This window comes from Lepus europaeus, chromosome 14 (genome assembly GCF_033115175.1).
Source record: "Lepus europaeus isolate LE1 chromosome 14, mLepTim1.pri, whole genome shotgun sequence".
Classification (NCBI taxonomy): Eukaryota; Metazoa; Chordata; class Mammalia; order Lagomorpha; family Leporidae; genus Lepus; species Lepus europaeus.
This window is the reverse complement of record NC_084840.1, coordinates 22,188,230-22,213,236: the sequence shown is the minus strand read 5'-3', so window position 1 is coordinate 22,213,236 and position 25,007 is coordinate 22,188,230. Positions and strand designations below refer to the sequence as shown.

At 41.8% G+C, this 25,007-nt stretch overlaps 1 protein-coding gene across 1 annotated transcript in view; it reads right to left on the bottom strand.

Moving 5' to 3' along the window:
* CR1 (complement C3b/C4b receptor 1 (Knops blood group)) overlaps positions 1-25,007 on the bottom strand; it is a 122,772-nt gene that overhangs the window by 67,576 nt on the left and 30,189 nt on the right. Inside the window, 7 exon segments of the mRNA XM_062210757.1 lie at positions 315-491; positions 7,129-7,247; positions 10,198-10,397; positions 18,899-18,983; positions 22,241-22,316; positions 23,205-23,237; positions 23,980-24,165. Coding sequence (XP_062066741.1) covers positions 315-491; positions 7,129-7,247; positions 10,198-10,397; positions 18,899-18,983; positions 22,241-22,316; positions 23,205-23,237; positions 23,980-24,165 — 876 coding nt within the window.

The window sequence follows — 25,007 nt, the reverse complement described above, 5'->3', positions numbered from 1 at the left end:
CACACTTTTTTTTCCCTTCTGAATCAATTGGTACTTAGTTCTAGTTATGAAAATGGGTTACCCCTAGGAAATGGGGATTTTCCTTCCATCATGCCTTGTGGTAGTCATCTCTCATGAAATTAACCTATAGGAAGGTTCCAGGAACTCAAAGCACAAGCGAGACATGATTTATAAGAATAACGAACATCACAATATTGGGCAAAGTGATTAAGTCATATGTGTCTTACTCGTAAAATCTGAAGAAATTGAATCAGACCTTACAATGCATGACCTGCAGAAAGGAATTTCTAATCCAGAGCTACTCAGCTACTCACGTTTACACTGGTCTTCTACCTTTGTCCAGACCGCGTTTTCTTGGCAGGTGATATAGAACCGCCTCTTGATGTAACCAGGACGACATTCATACTTCAGTCTTGTCCCAATGGGAAACTCAGACTCCTCCGTTGGATTTGTAGGCTTAGCAAAAGGAAACTGTGGGGCCTTGCATTGACCTTGGGATCAAGACCGCAGCAATGTCAAGGTTAACAGAGAAGCTTCTACTGCATTTCCTCTTTCATAATGGTACACTTTCATAATGGTAAAAATGATTGATTCCTTTAGTGGCCACCTTAGAAAAGAGCTTTTTAAAATTCTTTAATCAGTATCCACTTGTTATAAAGTCTTTGCTATTTTGAAGGCAATTAAGGTATATAACAGGGTACTTCAAAAAGTTTGTGGAAAATGCATGTTATGAAAAAGCCTTGCATAGATTTCAAACATTTCCCCCCCAAAATAGACTTATCATTGAATTCCATTTTTCCCACAAACTTTTGTAAATCGTATACAATTTTCCACTGAAGGGGAAACTCCGGTTCACAGCTTCAAGTTCTAGTCAATCAGAAAGTGTCTGCGCTTGCGCTTCCTCTCTCCCATCCTCATGGACCCTTCTATCCTGCAACAAGACCCACTCATGCATTTCACCATCCATCTTCACTCCTGGTGGCCCACCTACCTCCAGAGGGTCTATCATCCGCTTCTCATGCTGTTTGTAGCATTAGCATTGGTGGAGGTCTGTTGCCAAGGGAAAAAGCAGCCCAGACTCAACAACTAATGCTATGCTTCACTTTATGGAAGCATACATTATCTGATGCACATTTTGAATTAAATAATAGACAGCTACCTCCCTGTTAAGATCTAGTAGGTTAAGGGAATAAGAAATGTTATTTTTAGTCAAACATCTTATAATCAAGAGGTATCTGTTGGGAAAATATCATCATTTTACTTTAGTTTTGGAAATCTCTTCCTGTTGTTTTATTTTTGCTTCTATTCCTCCTCACTACCTCTGCTAATTAATTCAAATTATAAAGGCTACATTGAGATCAGATTGCTTTTTATTATTTCTCAAGGAACCAACTTTCATCTTTGCTGATTCTGCTCTAGTTTTATCTTTACTGCTATTTTATCTGAGTTTATTTATTGTTCTTTGTTTAAAATATTTTTTCCTGAGATGATTACCAATATTTGAAAACTTTTAAGCCTGTCATCTTTTCCAAAATACAAACATGAAGCTATGACTTCTATTCTAAGCATAGATTTGGCTGCAGTCCACAAACTTCAATGTGTCCTATTTCTTTTTTCAATTCAAATTGTTTAATAATTGCGGTTGTGATTTGTTCATTGACCTTTGGTTCACTTAGAAGTGTTTTGCATAATTTACAAACATTTGAGGAATTTAGGGTGATAAATACCCATTGTCAATTTTTGAATTGAGTCTTGTTTTATGGTCCCATTTATGGTCACTAGCAGTAACTGTAGCATGTGCACTTGTGGGAAACAGTGCAGCAGTAGTGGTGCAGTGATTTGAGAATATCAGAGAGTTCTAATTAGTTAGCCATATCTGTTCAGATCCTCTAGACAGTGTTTTTTGGGGGGAGTTGCTTATTCTACCAAATAATAAGAGTTGTGTTAAAACATTTTGTTTTATCTTACATTTGCCCATTTCTCCTTCTAATTCTATCCATTTTATATTATATATTTTGAGTTTATTTTATTAGATCAAAATTTTTAATTACTATGTTTTGCTGTAAATTGACCCTCTATCATAATAAGAAATTAGTCTTTAGTAATATATTTTTACCTAAAATTTACCTGTCTACTTTATTTGGAAAACCAATGAAAAACAAGGCAGATGGCACCTTTAATTTTATAATATATCAACAATTATTTTAAATGTAAAATAATGATAAAGTTTCACATAAAGTTACTTTAAAGGCAAAGATTGTGACACTGTCCCATTTTATAAAGCAGCTTCATTTTGGTTTGTTTTTGCATAATATGTTTTCCATCTATTAATATTCCTCCATTCTCACTGTGAACATGTGTACTGTCTCTTTTAATGAATCATATAGTTTTTAAATTACTGAGAGTTTCTCAAACTTAGTCCATAGCACCCTTACAGTTTCAGTCATTTATTCCTAATCTAAAAGAAATACATAACAGTACCATTTATTAAATAAGTTCAAACACTATAATAAGACCGTCTATCACAATCACATAATAATAGGATGTTGAGTATTGCCCAGCTTCTCCAACTTTGGAATCAGACTGGGAACTGCCACTTCCTTTCCTACTCCACATCCATTTTCATGTAATGCTCTTTTTTTTTTTATCACAACTGCTGAAAACCTAGCTTTATAAATATACAACATCATCAAGAGGAACCTAGTGTGATCTAGTGTTAAAACCAGGAGCTATTCTGAGCTAGTAGTTTGTAATTTACACAGTATCTGAGAAATGACAAGTATGGTCATCTCCACTGAAAATTTAAAATCTTGATTTGCCACTGTGGGTCTTCCATGGCCCTCAAGGCCCCTACGTCCACAGTTTAGGAAATGTCATCCTGTGACAATCTTTGTCTTTCAATTGGAATTGTGTGTCAATATTTAATCAACTATTTGGGCTTAAATCTGGCATTTTATTATTATTTATTTGCTTGCCTTTTCCATGTTGTTTATTCTATTTTTCAATTACATTTATTATATTCTGTTATTTTCTTTTATTAGATTATTAATTATATATTCTTTTATTTTTCCTTTAGTGATACCATGATCCTTAAATGTAAAAGAAGATTTATTTTATTTATTTGAAAGGTACAGTGACAGAGAGACAGGGAGAGGCAGAGACAGAGAAGGAGTTGTGGAAAGAGAGAGAGAGAGAGAGAGAGATCTTCCATCAATGGGTTCATTCCCCCAAATGACTGCTATAGCCATGTCTAGGCCAGGTCAAAGCTAGGAGCAAGGAACTCCCTTCTGATTTCCCATGTGGGTTGGGTCACCATCTTCTACTTCTTCAGCCATATTAACAGGTAGCTGGATGGGAAGCAGAACTACAATGCTACAAGTGGCAGCTTAACTTGCTGTGCCACAATGCCAGCCCCAATTCTTAACATATTAACAGCTAATCAGCAGTTGTCATTTTACCAACAAGACAAGAACCATAGCAAATGATAACTCCCTTTATTCCTTCCTGTCTTTTGTCCTATCATTATTGCTATTTCAGTTCTAACTATTTTAAACCAGCACTTTCCCAGTCAATGTAGATGCTGCAGGCTGTTTGTTGGACTCTACCTATTTGCTTCTAACATCATTAACCCTAATGGTAAGAGACTCTGACACCAAGCTCAGTTAAAATTTTGAAAATCTGTGTAGAAAGGTATAGTGGGCTAAGTAATGACCTCCCAAAGATATACATGCTTTAATCCCTGGAGCCTTGAATGTTCCCTTTAAGGTATAAGGACTTTGCAGATGTGATTAGGAATCTTGAGGTGAGCAGGTTGTCCTGGATTATCTGGTAGACCCTGATGTAATTGCAAGAGTCCTTATTAGAGGGAGCCAAGAGGGTCAAAGGAAGCAGAAGACGACTATTTGAAGGTGCTACACTGCTGGCTTTGATGGTAGAGGGAGGAAGCTAAGAGCCAAGGGCTGTAGGCAGCCTCTGCAAGCAGAGAGAGTAAGGACACTCGTTTTCCCCTGCAGCCTCCATGTGCAACTGAGCCCTGCACATGATTTTAGACTTTGGTCTCCAGCAGTGTAAGAGAACAAATCTTTTTTAAGCCATCAAGTTTTAAGTCATAGAGTTTGGCCGGCGCCACAGCTCAATAGGCTAATCCTCTGCCTGCGGCGCCGGCACATGGGGTTCTAGTCCCGGTCGGGGCGCTGGATTCTGTCCCGGTTGCCCCTCTTCCAGGCCAGCTCTCTGCTATGGCTCGGGAGTGCAGTGGAGGATGGCCCAAGTGCTTGGGCCCTGCACTCCACAGGAGACCAGAAGCACCTGGCTCCTGGCTTCGGCCGCGGCGGCCATTGGAGGATAAACCAACGGCAAAGGAAGACCTTTCTCTCTGTCTCTCTCTCTCACTGTCCACTCTGCCTGTCAAAAAAAAAAAAAAAGTCATCAAGTTTGTCATTAACATTAGAACATTTATCATTAGCACTGGAACAATCATGGTGTATAGTGGCAAAAACTCTGGATTCATTCAGACCTTTGAACCCAATGTCTTCCAGCGAGGAGGTCTTAGATGAGTTACTTGATGTCTCAAGCCTCATTTGATCTTCACAAAAGGGAAGGTGGATTTACTAGCAGGCTTGCTGGAAGGATCGCAGGTAGCATGTGCAAAGCACTTAGTAGCATGTCCTACACAGAAGACACTGGTAGGTTGTTCTTAGCATACGTCTCATTGGAAAGGAAACATGATAGCCGATTCAACATTCTGCCAGAGTGGTCATGCTCACTTTTTTCCCCCAGAGTTAATTTTCTGCCCAACAGGGCAGAAAATGAGCCCATTTGTCAGGAAAGCACTGGAGGAGCTCAGTGACGGGTAACCTCAGAGCTCCCCTGAGTATGGCCCAGATGCAGCCTAGGGCGTATGGTCTGAACCTCATGCGCTAGCTGCACGACACAGGATTCCACAGTTTCCCTCAATAGATATTAGACATGCATCACATGCTTTTTCCCTCTAAATTTATACCTAGCCGAGGTGTTTAACACTTGCACTCAGTGCTTATTTGTTGCAATGAACAAATAAATGATGAATTGCCCTAAACAACTTAAACTCAAAGAGTCCAGGAACTATGATTCAGTGGGCCTAGAAATTGGGTTTTTTTTATAGTCATAGGTTATTTTTTGATAGATCCCAGCACTCCGAGAGCCACTGAAGGAAACCCCATTGGTAAAACACGGGTGCCGTGAGTTCCGATGTGATGCCTTCACCTTGTCTCTAGTGATTTGTGGGGTGAATATGACTTGGTATTTGTCTCATCCATGGATGTGGGTAAGGGAAGAGGTTCCAGATGAGGCTTCTGGTGCTCAGAGTTTTAATGGGAAGAGGCTGGACAGAGCTCTAAGCCACAACATGTACCAACATCCTTTCCTTAACTACCTAAAGTTCTTCCCTGAATTGTAGCATAGAGATAGTATGTGTAATAGCGAAAATTAGATGTGCTTACAGCCCAAACAAAAAAGGAGTATGCGAGCCTCCAATACAGGAAACTTGATCTTGTTTTGTTCTCTTGCTTTACTTGCCTCAAATTATGGCGAGTTCAGTGATAAATACATTAATTCAAACTGCATAGCTTTTTAAAAAATGTTTATAGCTTTTTTTTTTACAGGCAGAGTGGACAGTGAGAGAGAGAGAGACAGAGAGAAAGGTCTTCCTTTGCCGTTGGTTCACCCTCCAATGGCCGCTGCGCTGTGGCTGGCGCACCACGCTGATCCAAAGCCAGGAGCCAGGTGCTTCTCCTGGTCTCCCATGGGGTGCAGGGCCCAAGCACTTGGGCCATCCTCCACTGCCTTCCCAGGCCATAGCAGAGAGCTGGCCTGGAAGAGGGGCAACCGGGACAGAATCCAGCGCCCCGACCGGGACTAGAACCCCATGTGCCGGCGCTGCTAGGCGGAGGATTAGCCTATTGAGCCGCGGCGCCAGTGTGTTTATAGCCTTATAAACAAATATGATTATTACATAGACAATTGATGAGTATCTAAAGTACATAACCTGATGACTTAACACAGACACATACCATGAAGTTGTCACTGAAATTGGGACCATAAATGTTTCTATGACATTCTGCATGGCTCAGGCTCCCTCATGTCCTTTGACAATCCATCCGTCCCTCTGCCCCCTTCTCCAGGCAGTCTCCCACCCGCTCTCCTACTACGATTTCCTCGACTCTCCAGAACATCACATCAACAGAATCACCGAGGTTTTTTGTTGTTATTTTCGCTTTCCTACAGAATAATTATTTCAAAATCCATCCAGATTGTTGTACATATAAAGAAACCTTTTCTTTTTATTGCTATGTAACATTCAACTGTATAAGTGAATGCATCGTAGATTAGTTTATCTAGCCATCTGCTGAAGGACATTTGCGTTGTTTCCAGTTATTATTACAAATAAATCTGCTACATACAAGTCTTTATGGGGACATATGCTTTCATTTCTCTCAGGTAAAAACCTGAGAGCAGAGTACTGAGGCACATGATAAGTGTGTGTCTAACTTTTTCAGAAACTGTCAAACTGTTTTCTAAAGTGGTTGTATTATTTTATCTGCTGATGAGCTGTGTTTGGGAATTCCAGTTATTCCATTCATGGCCAGTGACTGGTACGGTCGATCTTTTTTATTCTTTCTAGTTAGTATATGTTGATATCTCATTGTGGCTTTTATTCTGGATGACACAGCCCACTTGTAAATACCCCTGACTCAAAACTATCATTCAAGCCAGGTTGATTTGTTCTGTGCTATAAGCAAAACTAACTCACGATTGCCTCTGTAAGTATAAGCTGCCAACCTGGGCTATGCTCTGCTCCCCATGTGATATCTTCTACTCTTGAATGAAGGGAGCTGCAAATACCTTATTTAAGCACCCCTCTCTGTTAAAAGAGAGAGGGAGAGAGGGAATGTGTACTTTAAAAAATGTAAACTTATAAATTATAGATGTACACCAGTATATTGTGATACTTGTATCTAAATATCCCAACTGCCCTTCTACCTTGCTTTACACAGCAAGGGTAAGAAAATAAGACTGTCATGGAGACCAGAAGAGGGCGCCAGAGTCCACCCTTTTTAAAACAACGTTCTGGTGGTTCTTAATTATTACTTTGGCGGCCCAGGATGTGTTCAATATCGGTGAAGGTTCCCTGCAAGCCTGAGAAGAATGTATTCTGCTGTTGTTGGATGAAGTAGTTCATACAGGCCGATGAGAGCTCCCTGCTGGCACTGTTGAGTTAAACTGTGTCTTTACTGATTGCCTGCTGTATCAGCCCATTTCTGATAGAAGGGTGCTGCAGTCTCCTGCTGTAATCCTGGGCTCATTTCTTTCTATTTGCTGTTCTATCAGTCTTGCCTCACATATTTTGATATTCTGACTTAGATGCATACACGTTGTTACATCTTCCTAAAGAAATTATAATGCTTCTCTTTATCCCTGGTTACTTCCCTAGCTCTGAGGTCTGCTCTGTCTGAAATTAATAGTTATTCTAGCTTTCTCCCAATTAATATTAGCATGCTATATTCTTATCTATCCACTTACCTTTAATAAACATGGGTGTTTATATTTCAAGTAGTTTACTATAGACTACAGAGTGGGTTCCTGTTTCTCCAAGCATTCTGACAATCTCTGTCTTTTAATTGGTGCTCTTAGACCATAGGTGTTCAGAGTGATTACCGACATAGTTGGTTTGCTATCTACCATGTTATGATTTTCTATTTGTTGCCTTGTTCTTTGTTCCTACCTTTGTCTTCCACTCTTTTTCTGCCTTTTGCAGTTTTAATTGAACATGCCATATGGTTCTATTCTTTATTAGAATATCAGTTCTAGTTCCATTTTTCTTTTTCTTTTTTTCTTTTTTTTTTTTTTTTAGTGATTGCCAGAGGGTTTGCAAGTATTTATAACTAATCCAACTCCATTTTAGAATAACACGTTACAACTTCACAGGTGATGCAATTATCTTATAATGAGAGAATCTTAATTTTTTTTTTTTTTTTTTTGGACAGGCAGAGTGGACAGTGAGAGAGAGAGAGACAGAGAGAAAGGTCTTCCTTTTGCCGCTGGTTCACCCTCCAATGGCCGCCGTGGCCGGCGCGCTGCAGCCAGCGCACCGCGCTGATCTGATGGCAGGAGCCAGGTGCTTCTCCTGGTCTCCCATGGGGTGTAGGACCCAAGCACTTGGGCCATCCTCCACTGCACTCCCTGGCCACAGCAGAGAGCTGGCCTGGAAGAGGGGCAACCGGGACAGAATCCGGTGCCCCGACCGGGACTAGAACCCAGTGTGCCGGCGCCGCAAGGCAGAGGATTAGCCTAGTGAGCCGCGGCGCCGGCCTTAATTCCTTTTTTAATTAGACATAAATACACCCATGGATCATTGTGTTCAACCTGTGTCTGGGCTCACTCTTTAAACACTGCTAAAGCCAGGCTTCCTCCACTGGCTTTTCCCATCACTGGAACCAAGATTTCTTCCTTTTCAGTTATCCTGTAGCCTTCAGGCTCTCTTGCGTGACCTCTTAGTCATAGCTTCTCAGATCTGCCTGGGGCTTTTCAGGTTACAAAACACTGTCACATAGGCCAATTCATCTGATTTTCACAATCGCCCTCTCCACACAGGGTGCCAGTCATGTGCATTTTCTGCAAATGGACCCTGAAGGTCAGGGCTGCTAATTGACTTGCAGAGTGGGAGCCCTTTAGCTACTCCCCTTGTTAATAAGTATCAGGAGCTAGAAAAATCAGGATCCTGGCCTCCGAATCAAGTAGACTTCATGAAACTCCACCTCCTACTTCCCTATACTCTAACGTCTTGCGGGTGTTGCTTTCTCTGATAGGCCTTTCCAGTTCCCAAGTGTTGTGGTGGAGACATTCCAGCGGCATTTCTTTACTTAAATTACTTTCCTGTCCAAACTACTAGTTTAGTGTAGGCTGTTTTGCACTTGAAGGTTATTATGATAATCTCAATATTATTATTAGTGTTACTACTAGTAGAAGTTAATGGTGTCTGGGATTGTTTACAGCCGTAACTTAATAAACACCGGCAAACTGTCACAAAATGCCAGGAAGAAGGGAGTCAGTACTCCCAAAGACCACAGATATTCCTAAGCAGTGGCAACAGATTGCTTCGCCGCCTGGGCCCTTGTTCCTTCTAAAATGAGCAATGTACCTTCATCACATCACTTCCCTGACAGGTTACTTTCTGACGTCTAAGGAGATCGGATATACATCATCCCCTCTGTGGAAACTTGTTTTTCCTTAACTCCCTGAGAAGGAACAAGGAAACAATACATGCAACACGTGTAGTGGGGAAGAAACTGCATTGTTAGGAAAAGCCCGGACACTTCCACGGACACCTGCCAGTGAATGGGCAAGCGAACTTGGGAGGAGGCCAGAATGAAGGAAAGCATCAGAATCGAAGGTGTTCACATACTTGAACTTCAGAGGAAGGAAGCGAAGATGTAGACTCAAAATCCCCCTACTAGTTACTGATGGGTTTTACCTCCTGCCTAAAATAACTCTGCTGTGCCCTCCCCTGCGGCCAGATCCACCGCACCTTCTGCCGGCTCTCCAAGCCCCAGATTCCTGGCACGGGAACTGTCTGAAAACAGTTCAATTAAGCGCATGTTGTTGTTGGCTGCACTTTGGGGCGGGGAGTGAGTCCAGCGAAGGCGGGGCAGTTTCCAGGTGATAACTGTACTCCTAGGAGTGTTTATCTGGACACCCTTGATCCAAGTGCAAAGGCAATGACCGCGGGCGGGGTAGATATTAAGTGACCGGCGCTGTGTTAGGCACCTGACACGCCGCTGTATGCCATGTAGGTAGACACCCTGATCATGATGCGGAGATACTTCTCCATTTTACGGCTGAGGAAGCAGACAGGTGTAGCAACTTCCCTCCCAGTTAAGTTTCTAGGGTTAAACGCAGGTTCGTCGAATTTCCAACCCCGCCTTGCCTTCGCCACCGCCACGCTCCGCTGTGACTCCGCAAAGCCACGGATGCACGCGCGGCACCCGCTGAACCTCTGCGCCCCGAGCCGCTGCAGACGCGAACTTGACCCTCACCCAACGACCGCGGTCACCGCCGCACAGAGCGAGCTGCGCTCCTGCGGGTTCCCGCACGCGGAGTCCAGCCACAGCAGTGCGGTGCCCCCCGCCCGCCCGGAACCCCTGCCCGCCCGCGTCTCACCCCAGGTTGCCGGCAGCGCCAGCAGCAGCACCGCAGCCGCCAGGAGAGCTCCCCCGCAGAGGGACAGGCGAGGTGGAGGCGCCGGGCTCCTCGCGGAAGCGGATCCCATGCTCCCCCAGCGCCTCTAGAAACTCGGCGGTGGGAGGAAGGAGAGCACGCGGCGGAGCGGAGAGGCAGCGGCTGGGCTCCGCGCCTGAGGTCTGGAAAGGGTTGCGGAGGTTCCGGGGCAAAAAGCTTCCGACCACAGCTTCCCCTAATGAGCGCGGTCCTATTTACTCCCCATTTGCATTGTTTCTAAGGAGACTCCCTCCCAGAGAGCGCCTTAGAGACCCAGGTGCAGGCGCAAAATCTGCCGGTGCCTCAGTTCCCAGAGGAGCTCCACTTGGGGGCGTGCGGGTCGGAACAAAGGCGGTGCTGTTGCAATTGGGCTTGCGCCCCGGCAGGAATCCGTGCAGCTGAACCGCCTACCGGGTGTGCGGAGTCCAGGGGGTGCCCCCATGGAGGACCGACTTCTGCTCAGTGCGTTGACACATCCGGCCCGTTAAAAGATTTCCGGAGAAGATGTGACCCAGCAGATTTACGGTGTAAAAACATAACCCTCGGTGGAGTCCGCAGACCAGGTTAGAAGAGAGCAATGGTGGGTGGGGGAGTTGGGAAGGAGACTTTGCCATCAACCCAGTGAGATTCGATGGTGGCCTTGCCTCGGTTGATAAAACGGACACTTAACAAAGACATTGGAGATGGAATGGTCAGATTTGCTCATGCATTGGATTTTGATTACTTCCATTTTCCATTCAGCAAAAAGAAAGAAAGCAAGATTAGCAATGGCCAGAGGCACTATTTGTTGAAGTGAGAAATAGGGGAAAGGGAATAATTCGGGACAAGCGGTTAAAAATTCAGGGTTGAGAGAAATGAAGTGTGTAGTAGACTGAATGCCACCCCCCCGCCCCCGCCCCATGTCCACGTTCCAATCCCTGAAAGCTGTGAGTGTTACCTCCCCTGGCGAAAGGGGCTTTGCAAATGCGACTAAATCCAGGAGTTGGGAGAGTGCCCTGGGTTAACCCAGAGTGATCCTAGAGATCCTATAAGAGGAGGGCAGGAGCTCAGCATGGGAGGAGCAATGATGAAAGCAGAGATCTCAGTGTTGCTGCTGCTACCTGGGAGTGCCTGTGCCTTCAGCTGGAAGACAGACTCCCTGGGGCTTTCAGGAGGACCAGCCTTGCCTGCGCCTTTTATTTTCACAAAAGAATAGATCTGTGATCTTGTAAACCGCAGGACAACGCATTACAGCAACAGTGGGAAGCTAATGGGAGGAGGAGAGGGATTAGGACCACCAGGGGAGAGCGGCCCAGTAAAGAAGGCTGGAACAGACTGAGCATGCGCTCATGGGGTCTAGTCAAAGCCAGGAGACCAGGGAATGTTTAGGGACAGGTTGGGGACATGGGTACTTTGTTGATTGTGAGGCTGAGCTTCCAAAAAGGCCTGACCAGAGGACTTCTGAAAGAGGCATGAGAGCAGATGGTCAGAATCACTGATGAGGCTGTGGACGGCGACTCTATAAACAAAATGAAGATCAGAATGGAAAGTAAGGAACCAGATCCTTGTGTGTCACATACATCCCTCCCCCACTGGTCAAGCTTATGGATCCCTTCACAGAACTATTTTTAACGCATAAATAGAGTGCACAGAAATGTGAAGATGTTATCTACCAGTGCATCTATCTATCTATCACTAGTTCTAGTCATGGACTTTTGTAGGGCCATGGCCCCTAAGAAAGAATCCCAGATTCACCAGTTGGTGGAAGCAAGAGTCAGTTGCTTCTAAGGCTGGAGTTGGAATGAGTTGGTGGAGAGGGGAGTAATTCCAAATGCCAAGTGCTATAGAGAGGGGGAGAGACGAGGGTGGAAGAGACATGAGTGTTGTCGCAAGTGTTTTAGTAAATGTGCTCATTCCTTTGTACTCCATGCAGAAGAGTTATTTCTGGAGGGTAGATGTTCAAGGCAGAAAAGTTCTATGCACAGTGCATCTTCATGAATGGAGACCCACAAGTACATAGTCCTGCAAACGGGTGCTACTAGTGTGCCCAGCCTTACTTCACCCAAACATTCTAGAACACTGCTTTATTGAAGTCTCAGCTCCACCCCTCACTTACTGGGAAAGGGCCATCTTCCAAAGGCCTAGTATGCTTCCTATTTTTCATTAGTTTCCATTAGCATCTCTCTCAAGACTCAATTGCAAGACATATCTGCTTTGATTATATCATCCACGATATTTCCACTTCAGTCCCTCTAATACCCTTCCTCAAGGAGCTGATCTCATCCTTTCAAGTTGCTCTCAGGGCCATGGGAAAGGGGTGAGAAGAAGGTTCAATTCTCCAGCCTTAGTCACATGCTGTCAGAATGTGCCTCTCCTTAACTCTTCCTTTAGCCCACATCTCCTGTCATATGCTTTCTCCCCTCATTCCTGGAAGCTTTCACTTCCATCTCCGGGCCATCTTTTCCACTCTTACTCCTGTGGCAGTCTCTGCTGATTTGTATATTCACGGCAATAGTATTTTCACATACTTGGCTTTGGTGCCTTGACATCTGATCTTGCCCTCCACTGTATCCTACAAGTTATGCCCATGTCTGTTCCCTGGAACATGTCAATACAACTGCATTCCCTGTATAATCACAAATACCCCACTCTCCAGCTACAACCCCACACTTGTGATTCAGCCCCTTGTACCCTGAAATTGAATCCAAAAATCTTTGTATCTCTCAGTGCCTGAAACCTGCTGATCCAGCCACCATTTCTCAGGCCTCGTCTCCTTCATTTATTTAATTTTTTATTATTATTCAGGAGGCAGAGAGACAGAGATAGGTAGATAAAATTCTTGCCTGGTGGTCCATTCCTCCAGTGCCTATAAGATCCAGGGCTGGAGCCAGGAGCCAGGAACTCAGTCGAGGTTTCCCCCTCATGGGTCAGTTATCCAACTGTTGGAGCCATCATCTGCCATCTCCCAGGGACTGCATTGACATAAAGCTTGTATCAGGACCTCGAGCCAGGAACTGAATCCAGGCACTACAACATGGGGGGACACTCTGATGTGGGATACAGGTGAATGACATCTTAACTGCTAGGTCTAAAACTCCCCCTTCCCCTACTGCTTTGTGCTTCATTTTCATCCTCACCACGTTAAATGCCATGTTCTTTCATGATAATCACTATTTTGCACACACCCTAACCCCCCTCAACCTTATCATATTTGTTAGACAAAACAACAACCCTAGTTACACTCAGTTCTCGGTTATGTTGCCTCTGGACCTCTGAAATTGAATGTGGCTGGAGGAAAAAACGTGTCCACGATGACTAGTCTTGCTTTAATGACATCTTGGTTCAGATGTACCATTCTCATTCTGCCTGGTGCACCACTATTTGTCTAGTTCATTTACACTCCCATTCTCCTAAAAGACTGTTGCTTTTTTTTTTTTTACATTGAACCCTGACACCACCTCCATTATTCTTAATTTCTGTTTATAGCTTTGTTTTTTTTTTTTCTACTGAGAAAACAGAAGCAATGAAAGAGAACTTCTGCTATCTTCTGTCATCACCCAAATGCCTGTATTTGGCCTATGTGGCTGGTTATCCTCTTAGTATGGCAGTGCCATTCGCACCCTTATCCAAGAATAACCTGAACTCATGCACTAGATTTGATATGCTCTTACGTGCTCAAGGAGATCGCTGCAGAAATTCCCTCTCCAGCATCAATGATTCCCCCTGTTCTGCTGGATTCACCATGGAAACAAGCCATTTCTTCAAATACAGCAGGTGCACTTTCTCCTTGGTTCTCTACTCCCCCAACAACGATTAATAGCCCTTTTACCTGGACTGCTGTTTACATGGGTGAATGCCCACATGGCTCTTTCCTCACCTGCATGGGTTCTTTTGCTCAAGTGTTACCTTCTCAATGAAACCTTTTTGGCCACTGTTTAGAATGACACATTCATTCAGAACTTTCTTTCCTCTTTTCCCACTGTATAGGCTTATTTTTTCATTTTATTCCCATCATGCTTAGTATTTCATTCTATTGCCATCTGAGAACATGCCTCCTGTTGGTCTTTTCCCACTGGGCTGAGAGCTGCATGAGGATGCATCGATCTGTCACTGTCACCTCCCATGATCTGACCAGTGCTTAGCATACACAGGATTTCCCTGACCATTTACTGAATGAATGAATGAATGAATGGGTGCAATGATAGAGACAGCTAAGGTCAACCACTCTTTCAGAAACTTCAGTGGTGCAGAGATTTAGTTTAAAAGAGAATCATGGATGGCTTGGTGAAGATCTGAGTGGAGGATGGGGTAGGTATCTCTTACTTTAAATGAGTCCCTTTCTCTGAAATTTGCCCCCAGATTTTTCCCTTGGGAAGTCCCCTCTTTACTGCGGTTCAGTGGGGGTCAAGTACACTATGGTTTCTCAGTTTCAATACTTTTCATGTTTTGGAGCAGATAATCATTTGTTGTGGGAATGTCCTGTGAACTGTAAGATGTGTTGGGGTAACTCTGGCCTCTACCCATGAGGTCCCAGACACTTCTCCTCTGCCAGTTATAACAACCAAATATGTCTCCAGACAATGCCAGATGTACTCTGGGGAACACAACCGCCCCACTGTAGAATGAGATGGACCAATACCAACCCCAGCTCCAAGGCAATGCAGGCCGCTCAGGCTTTGTCATATGTCTTTATGTCACTGTCATAATAATTGGTTCATTTGGGAGAGCATGACCCTATTTGGAGAAATGAGCCATTGAGGGGACTTTTGAAGGGGATACTGGACAAGCAAGCTCTTTGTGATGAAATGCTGAGCAGACAGCCAGGGATTTGACATGGAGAGCAGATATTTTGCCCATTTTTTAGGAAGTGTCTGTCAGACAATGAAGCCATCAATGGAAAGGAGAACTAGAGGTAGAATAGATTGAGGACACAATTTGAATATTTAATTCCTGTTTGACAGAAGACAAGTACAGCCTTGGTCTTTTACATCCTATACCATAACATTTGGATCGGGTCTAAGCCAGAATGAGATAGATTTCTGTCACTCCTGGCTTGGGAGGTTTGTGGGTGGGTAGAAGGAGCAATGATGGGACAGGATATCACTGTTGGAGCAGTGTCCAGGGAGAGACAGATTGGGGGAGGAAGGAAGAAGGGCATGAATGGAGCAGGCAAGCATGGAGGTCAAGGGAAAGGAGGCTTGGAGAGCTGTCCTCAGATGTTCTCACATCTGCTCAGAGAAGGAGAAATGAAGGTAGAGTGGAGTGGATGGGTTGGAGTGAGTGAACAGGTAATGTGAGGAAGTGCAATCAGTGCTGAACAGTGCCCCCTTTGTGGTAAATATCCCAAAGAATCAAAAGTAGTGTCTGAAGAGACATCTGCAGCACAGACAGCTTCGTGGCAGCATTACACACAAGAGCTAAGAGGTGGAAGCAACACAAAGGTCTTTCCATGGATGAAAGGCTAGACAGGATGTAGTAGCTACAAGCAATGGACTATATTCAGTCTCAAAGAGCAAGGAGATCCTGTCACGTCCGCAACATGGATGAATCTTGACGACTTTGTACTAAGTGAAATAAACCAGTCAGAAATGAATACTGCATTATCTCACTTACATCAGGTATCTAAAATAGTCAAATTCTTGGAAACAGAAAGAATGGTGGCTACTAGAAGCTGAGGAGATAGGAAATTGTTATTTGTGTTCCTAGAGTTTCAATGTGACAATATTAAACTTGCTACAATAGTAAATAGTTCTGGAGATCTGTTGCACAACCACGTGAATATATACTTAACCCTACTGAACTGTAACACTTTATACTTTAAAATGTAAGATGATAAATTTTATGTATTTTCTATCACATAAAAACAAAAGCAGATGCTGACTGCATACCTAGTCTAGGAGACGGTGGAGAGGGTGAATTTGTAGTTACCAGTAAGCCAGGTTTTGTTTTCCCAATAGTTTAAATGCTAGAACAGAGGAAGTTAGTAGATGGATGTACAATAAAATGGAGGAGGACAAGAGGGTCAAGGGAAGGTGTTGGGTGGGAAAATCCGAGAAAGTCTTGAGGGCAAGGGAATTTAAGTTTTTGGTTGAGAATAAGGTTATAATGACTGAGTTGTGGGAAACAGAATAAATAACTATTAAATTATGAACTCTAAAAAAAAGGACTATATCTGTTATTCAAGATTTGCCTCCAGAAAAAAATTATATAAGTCAATTTAATAGATATAATTTATTAATACATTATTAAATGACATTTTACAAGCAACTAGAGCTTATGACAAAACTGCTAAGGATATATCCAAAGCTTGAGTTGTATACCAAAAATTTAGAATTAAAACTTGACTTCTATAATTTCACAATACTTGTGAAAATTGGAATTACTGAGTGAGCATGGAAAGCATGTATTGTGAGAAAACGCGAACCAAGTGGGGATACAAGTGAGATGTTTAATGATTTTGGAGGAGGAAGCTGCTATTAAAATACAAGCACACTTCCCAGTAAGAGTATGGCCATCGTAACCACAGGAAATACCTCCCACTTGGTTTAAATAATTACAACCACATTATAACTCAAAGCATATGGTAGCAGTAAGTATGTCTTATGAAAAGAAGATGGGTCTTTACATGAGATCTCTTTTTAGTGCCTTCCTTTTAAAGGTGACACTTTGAGATCCATATAGTTGCTGATAGTTGGCTTCAGGCACATATCCCATCAGAGACTTCAGAAACTCCTTGAAGAGCACATGGCAGTGAGACTGGGCTCCTTTCTTTACCATCGAGCCAGTGTTCTCTGTTCTGCTAGAGAAAAGGTGCATTTGGAGGTTATATAGCTTATGAATGATTTCATTGACATTGAGACCACAAAGAGAGTTGCTGATATTAGCGTGGTTTCTTTCCAACCAGTATTCAATTGGATTCTAAGCACGGAACACACTGAAATAGATCACTTGTGTTCAGGAGGTGGCATGAACAGCAGCGGTGCAGCTCCAAGTTTAAGCAATCAGAAGTTAATGTTCTCTCTGTACACTGATTATAGCTGTAATCCAATGAAGCCTTGAGTCTATTAGAAGACATTCTTCTACTAGGAGGTCTTTCTTCAAATAGTATGATCTGGAACAAATAAGAACTACAATTTATATTAATGAATATTAATAAAACCAAATAAGGAAATGTAAGCAACATTCTCATAGTCATGCATTCATTCAATAACTATTTACCTAATGGCTTGCCTCTGGGCCCGCCCTAATCTTGATTGGCGTTCATTCTGACATGGTCTCCCTTGTTCTCCCCTTTCCTTTTCTACAACTCATCACAGAAAGTAACCTGCTCTTCCTCAGCTGCCACAGAGCTGTCTGAAGCCTCATTTATGGTACTAAGTAAGAGGGGAGAGGTGGTAACTTTCTATTTTATAGATTACACCCATTTGGGATGCCAGCTTTTCCTGCTATGCCACAGTGCCAGCCCCATCCTTGACTTCTAATGTAGGAGGATCCAGGGCTCAGTACTGACTGTCTCTCCCCTAGCCTCTTCCACCCTCTTAGTGGTCTTGTTCAGTGTCGTCATTAGGTATAGCCATACACTGATGAGGCTCAAAACTGCGTATTTTCCAGCCTGGATCTATTTCCTGATAGTCAGACTTGTATATCAGCTACCTTATTGACACTTCTACTTGGATGTCTATTAAACATCTCAAATTAACATCTCCAAAATGGAACTTCTAATTTTTCTCCCTAATCCTGCTCTACACATTCTCAATCATGATATTTCTAGCCTTCCACTTGCTTAAACCAAAACCCCTTGCATTATCAATGACTCCTTTTCTCTTTTACACTGAGATATCGTTGGTAAATCCTATTGTCACTCTTTTGAAAATACATACAGAATCTGACCGCTTCTCTCCAACTTGGTGGTAGCCACTCATGTTTTCTTGCCTAGATTATTTCAATGTACTCTTCACTGATCCCCCATCTTCCATCCTTTGCTTCCTGTAGTCTCTTCTTATCAGTAGCAGTTAACATAATGTGTGTTGCTTCTCTATCAAAACCTTCTAATGTTTCCCATCTTAGATAAAAACCAAGCTCAACTCAACACACTGTATGATTTTCTTCTCCCCACTATCCCTTCCTTGTTTCTTGATTTCCTCTCTACCCGATTCCCCTGTCATCATCCTACTGGAGGTTACCCCGGGCTCATGCTGTGTCTCCAACACAGCAGGTACACACCGCATTATGCCCTCTGCATCTCCTATTTTTTCTTCCTGGAATGTTGTTTCCCCTGCAGCCACTCTACTTCCCTCTGATCTTTGCTCAAATGCCATTTTCTTAGTAAGGACTTCCTGGCAGCCACCTTGTTCTCCTTATCCCCTTTTATTGCCTTATTTCTTTTACAGTATTTTGCATCTTCTTACTTGTTTTACTCTTAGTTGTTTTGCTATTTAAATATTTGTTGAATGGATTTAAAGAACTGGAACATTGTTTGGCAATGTATACTAGATAAATTAACATTTGCTATGCATGTTTGCCAAAAACTTACACAATAGTCAGAACCATATATATTCAGTACTTTGCTTATTGGCAAGGATAAACTGAAGGCAGTTTTGACATATTAAATTAATTAAAACATTTCAATTTCAATAGGTACCAGTTGGTCTTCTGATTAACTTGCTGGGTTGTATGGATCAATAGGATATACTTCTTGTGTTTCTAAATGACCAGCTCCTCCTTTAGGGCTTGTATTTGTATAATAATTCCTGAATTGGAGAAAGGAGGAAAAAAAAACAAAATCTTTACTCATTGACCACAATTCCTATAAGGATGTAACAGTTGTTTGCCACTCATAATCCCCAGTATAGAGTAATTTTCATGGATGAATTCATCTCATTTCTTTAAGAATCCCATGAAGTAAATCAGGACACTGTCTGTTTTAAAAAGGCACAGAAAATAACAAAACAATGATGGGCTAGGCTTGAAGTGTCCAAGTCAGAAACAGACATTGAGTGGCCTTACCCCAGATCCTGGACTCTTAATAGCTAACAACTACAAATTTTAGGAAAAAAAATGGAAAAGAAGCTTTTATTTTAGGATGTGATCATAACTTTACCCTTTTGGGACACAGACTTCCAGACTAACTTAAAAGAAAATTTTTATATATATTTAATTCAAAATTCTTACAGTCAGACAGCACTAAAAATTTTAGATGGTTTCAGGAGAAAGTTTTCACTTTTACCCTTTGACAGTGTGCCTCCACGACTGCTTGTAATGCCACATTGTCAGAATTAGTGAAAGTAATAAAACAATTTATACTATCATGTAGAACTCTAAAGTATTCTAAGATTACTGGGGAGGAAAGATTACTGTTAAGGGGACAAAAGGTAAGCCACTCACTGTCATATCTGAAAGATCAGTTTATTAGAAATATATTAATAACATTATAAAATGGTAATTTTAGGTCAATATGAGATTTAGACTTTGTTAAGATATTTTAGATGATCAGAAAAGAACACAGTTTCTTTCAAATGTTTTGATGACTTTTAAAATATTTAACTTTATCATTAGACATTCATTTTTAGATGATATATGAATATAGTATATGAATTATATGATATTATATATGAAATATATTAATTATATTATATGAATTATATGATATTATATATGAATGACATGACATTACTCATGTCATTCATAAAAATTATTTAAGGCAACTCAAATACCTATATCAATGAATCAGAAAATAAGCTGGAAGATGGTAATAAAACAAGTGAAACTTATAAATTTAAGTTAGAATATACTTTTTTTTTGACAGGCAGAGTTAGACAGTAAGAGAGACAGAGAGAAAGGTCTTCCTTTTCCATTGGTTCACCCCCCAAATGGCCGCTACGGCTGGCACGCTACACTGATCCAAAGCCAGGAGCCAGGTGCTTCCTCCTGGTCTCCCATGTGGGTGGGTGCAGGGCCCAAGGACTTGGGCCATCCTCCACTGCCTTCCTGGGCCACAGCAGAGAGCTGGACTGGAAGAGGAGCAGCCAGAACAGAATCCAGCTCCCCAACCGGGACTAGAACCCAGGGTGCTGGTGCTGCAGGCAGAGGATTAGTCAAGTGAGCCGCGGCGCTGGCCAGAATATACCTTTAGTTTGTGTCAATTTAAGCTCTTAAATGCCTGATTAGGACAGGATATAATCATATTAACAAACAGTAGCCATACTGAAACATCTGAATTCTCTGAGCTTGTAGGCATTTCTCAAATTTGCAAATTTTCCTGCACATGCAGTGCTGTGATAGCAGTCTTAGTGTCATGAAGGGAAGAGATAGATACCACATTTCCTACTTATTTAAATTTCCAATTACTCTTAGCTAAAATTATCTTCCAACTTCCTTTGAGGAAGGCCATGCAAATGACACCCCCCTCTTTTTTTTTTTTTTCTGAGAACTGTGCTCCCTTGAATTCTGTGAAGTTACTCTCTCCTAGTTTTCCTCCTAGTTCTGACTGTTCCTTCTCCTCCTTCTTCATCCCCATTTTTACCTTTTCTGTGCTTTTTGGTCTCAAGGCACCTGCAGTGATCTAATCATCGCCTTCCTGAGCCCAGGCCCCGTCCCAGTCCTGTATCGTGGGTGTCAGGTCACCCATGTGACAGGTCAGAGCCGAGCTCGTCATCGCCCTGCACGAACCTGCCCTTCTCCCTGGGGGAATCACTGGGTCTACCCAGGCACCTCCATGTGAGTCCTTCCATGTGCCCCCTTCTCCTGTACTCAGCAAGTCGCTAAGTCCTGGAAATTCTCTCCTCTTAGAGCAAAGATACCTCTGGTATCTGTTCCGTCCTCTTGATCCTGATCCCTGCCACTGCTGCCTTGTTGAGAGCCTAATCTGGCCCTGCTTTTGAATGAAAATCTGAACACTTTATTCCCTGCTAAGACCCTACACGATAAACTGCAGCTCCTTGTCAGGCACGAAAGTCTTTGGATGATCTCGCATCTGATGACCTTTCTAGATTTCTCCAATGTCTGTTAAATGGACACTTATTTCCATGTGATACTAAAAGCCTTATGTGAAGAAAAGCTAACACTTATTCTTTCTCTGGGTGAGAGAGAGGTTGTGGTGTGAACAATTCTATAGCCTACCTGCAAAAATAAATAGAAGAAAGGAAAAGAAAATTGAACTATCTCAGAAAAATACTGTACTACTACAATTATTAATAGAGTATCTCTGGCTCATAGAGACAAGCAGAGCAGTGGAACACAATCTAATTCCATATCTATGTTAGCTCACTTGAACATCTTTCTGAATGAGAAAGATGTTACAAATAAAAAGGTGTACCATCTTTCTGAATGAGAAGATGTTATAGGAAAGATGCCAGTTTTGCACAGACTAATCTATAGTTTTAAATGTAATCAATGTGTGTCTGTTTTAGGAAATGACAAATGATTCTAAAACTCACCCATAAGAACAAAAGAGAGATGAAATTCCTTAAAAATTATAGTGGGGGTTCTTGTCCTACCTGATATTATAGTAGGATAAAACTATACTAATAAATAGAAATTGATTTGTGATGGAAAGATAAACAGACCAATGAAACAGAAAAAAAAAACTTAAAAAAACAATGTATTTAGAAACATTAAAATTTTATATATGATCGAGTAAGAACAAACTTTTTGAGAGGTCATTTTGTGATACTTATTAAACATTAAATACTCATACATTTATCCTTGGTAACTCTAGAAAGTGATTATCCTAAGGAAATAATTACATACAGGAAAAATTCTATCAAAAGTTTTCCTCATCTTTATCAACAAAATAAATGTGGAAGCAACGTAAAGTTTCTGCACAGAGAAATCCATGTGATGGAATAACAAGCTATTAAGTTCCTCACTTTATGATCTTTCTTATGAATCCCACATTACTTTGTTCCTTTTATCACCTCGCATTATTCATTTCATACAACTCATGCTTCTTCCAGGCAAGAAGTCAACATCTTTTGTGCATTTTGGTCAAACTTGCATTTGAACTTACCGTTCTCTGTGTTTTGATATCATGAATAAGGTGACGCTAACCAAGAAGATAAGAAATACAGAACCTGCAAAAATACCTATTGGAAAAAAAAGAGCAAACATCAATGGCTAGAAAAATTTGGGCTAAATCATTTTGAAGTAATTGGGACAGATGTTACATGACTTTTATACTTAACTTTTCTCGGTCATAAACACTGAAGTCTTGAGTAATCCTATCTGGGCTTAAGTCTATTCTGTTTTGATCTGCTTTTTGTTTAACCTAAAGCCCTGAGCATGTGACCACAGGGGTCCAGCCGACTTTCTGTTAGAGCTTTCTACGTCCTCCAATTTTGTTAGTGACATTCTTATCCCTGTGATGAAATTAGGAACACAGGATCCCAGGATCCCATCCTTTTGCATAAACACACCTAACTCTCATTTGTGAAACACATTTTCCTGTAGCAGAATAAGCCAGCCTGTTTTGACAGCAAAGTATGCAAAAGACCAAGACTTAGTGAAAACTCTATTTCAATCGAAAAACTGGGAATAGTTGGTTGTTTAAATCATTTATCTAACTCTAAGTAAAAGTGATATTTTATAACGGGAGGTATACATTAAAATTTCCATAAGACACCAAAAAATATAATTTCCTGGGAGGTGAAGAGAAAACCAATGGGTAGAATATAGCACCTTTAAGTGTTTTTTTTTTTTTGCTATTTTTTAGTTTTCTGTCTTTTTAAAATTTTTATTAATATAAAGAGAACAGATTTCATATATTTCATAGATACAACTCTTAGAAGATAATCATATTCCCCTCTCTCCTTCTTTTCCTCCCTCAATCCCCTTCCTTCTTTTTTCTTTAATTTTTGCAAAAACATCATTTCAGTCGACTCTATAATCACAGGCTTAATGCACCACTAACAATAATATTCAACAAATATTTTTACAAAACATCCTAAGAGCTTCAAATATTCAAGAAAACTCACCACAAAGAAGAGGAGCAAGTGGAGCAGGTGAGCCTAAAGAGAACATGAAATCATTGAAAACATTGGTCTAGCAGCAAGATCCCCTGGTGCTCAAAGTCCTGGGTCCTGTCCCAGAAGTCAACACTCACTTGTCATCTAAGTCTAGGTAACAGACACTGGAAACCTGAGCTGTCTCCACGCTTTTCTCATGTAGGGGCTCACTGGGGCTTTTTTTTCCCTTCACTTTCACTAGGCAGATTAGGGGGGTTTTCCAATGAGAAAAAACAACACAATAATCTTCCATGTAACAATCAGCTTTGAAGTCAGTGGTTCCTCAGGTTCTCTTACAAATACTTCGCGAGTTTTGGGAGCTCCCTGTCAAACCGGCGCACACTTACAAATCAGGACCTAGCTGGCAGGGAAGTCTCTGTAACAAGTCCTTCCAAAACAGATGGTTGATATTTTTCAGTTTTGCTCCCTTTCAGTTCTTGCTCATATCTCTTTTTATTTACTTCTCCTGCCCTTAGAAAGTTGTGCTTTTTCTAGACTAGACCACCAACTTTTTTTTTTTTTTTTTTTTTTGACAGGCAGAGTGGACAGTGAGAGAGAGACAGAGAGAAAGGTCTTCCTTTTGCCGTTGGTTCACCCTCCAATGGCCGCCGCGGCCACCAACTTTAAGTGCATCTGTTAGCGTACCGCTGGTCATGACGATCTATTTCACTGAAAACTCGGGGGTTGCTGTGTTAAGCTCCCTTATTTTCCCCTCTCCAGAGACAATGAGGCCCTTTGTACTTACGGGATCTGCAAACAGCCAGGGGAGGGTTCCACTGGTGGTCGTCTTGGCACTGGCTCTGGGGGCTGCCTTCCAGGATATACCCATCCTCACACTCCAGAGTTACAATGCTTCCATACTGATATGTTTTCCCAGGCTTCGCAGCCTTCTGCATTCCAGTCATGGCTTCTGGGTAGCTACAGTTTACCTCTGGAAGTAAAGGATCTAATTGAAGTCGAATCACATGTTGTCCTCTCACCAAAAAAGCAGACTGCCCTTAATGAAAAGGTTTAGGAAACCAGTGGATTTCACCCTCAATAAGCAAAGGTTCATTGGCATAAAATGATATCCTAGGCACATATTTAGTGGCAGCCACCTTTGTCATTAACCTCTAGGCAATCTATTATTATTCTCTTTCCTTTTGCTTCAGAGTCTAGGCCAACAGTACTGAATAATACGGCTTCCTAGAGAAATGGAGAGGGCTGAACATGTAATGAACTTTCTGAACTATCATCCTGGATTACTGCTGCTAGTCTTACTCTCTAATCCTTCACACCAATGCATGCATTGCTATTTCTTCTACATATTTTCAGTGTAGGGGCCAACAGGGTAAGATCTTGCATTTGAGTGGCGACTCTAGTGCTTCCTCGCTGTATGACATTATGTAAGTTACAAGTTTCTCTATGCTACTGCAACCTCATCTATAAAACAAGGATGATAATGACATCAACCTCCTGCAGATCTCATTCGAGTGAAGGAGACAATGCATGTGGTATATTGTGTACCATGGCTGGTATATGTTAAACGGTGCTCCACAAACATTGGGTGCTAATTTACTGCTTCTAGTTCATATGCATTATGATAACAAAAATGGCTCTCTGAAATTTTTTATAAATATATAACAGCATCCACACCACAACTCATAGGAAATATAGTCAAAAGTCCTTTGTGCTTTTTATTGGCATTTTTGTCAAATGCATACTAATCATAGCAGTCACCACAGTGTATATACAATCTGTACTTTAGTAGTTTAATTTATAAAAGTACTTCAA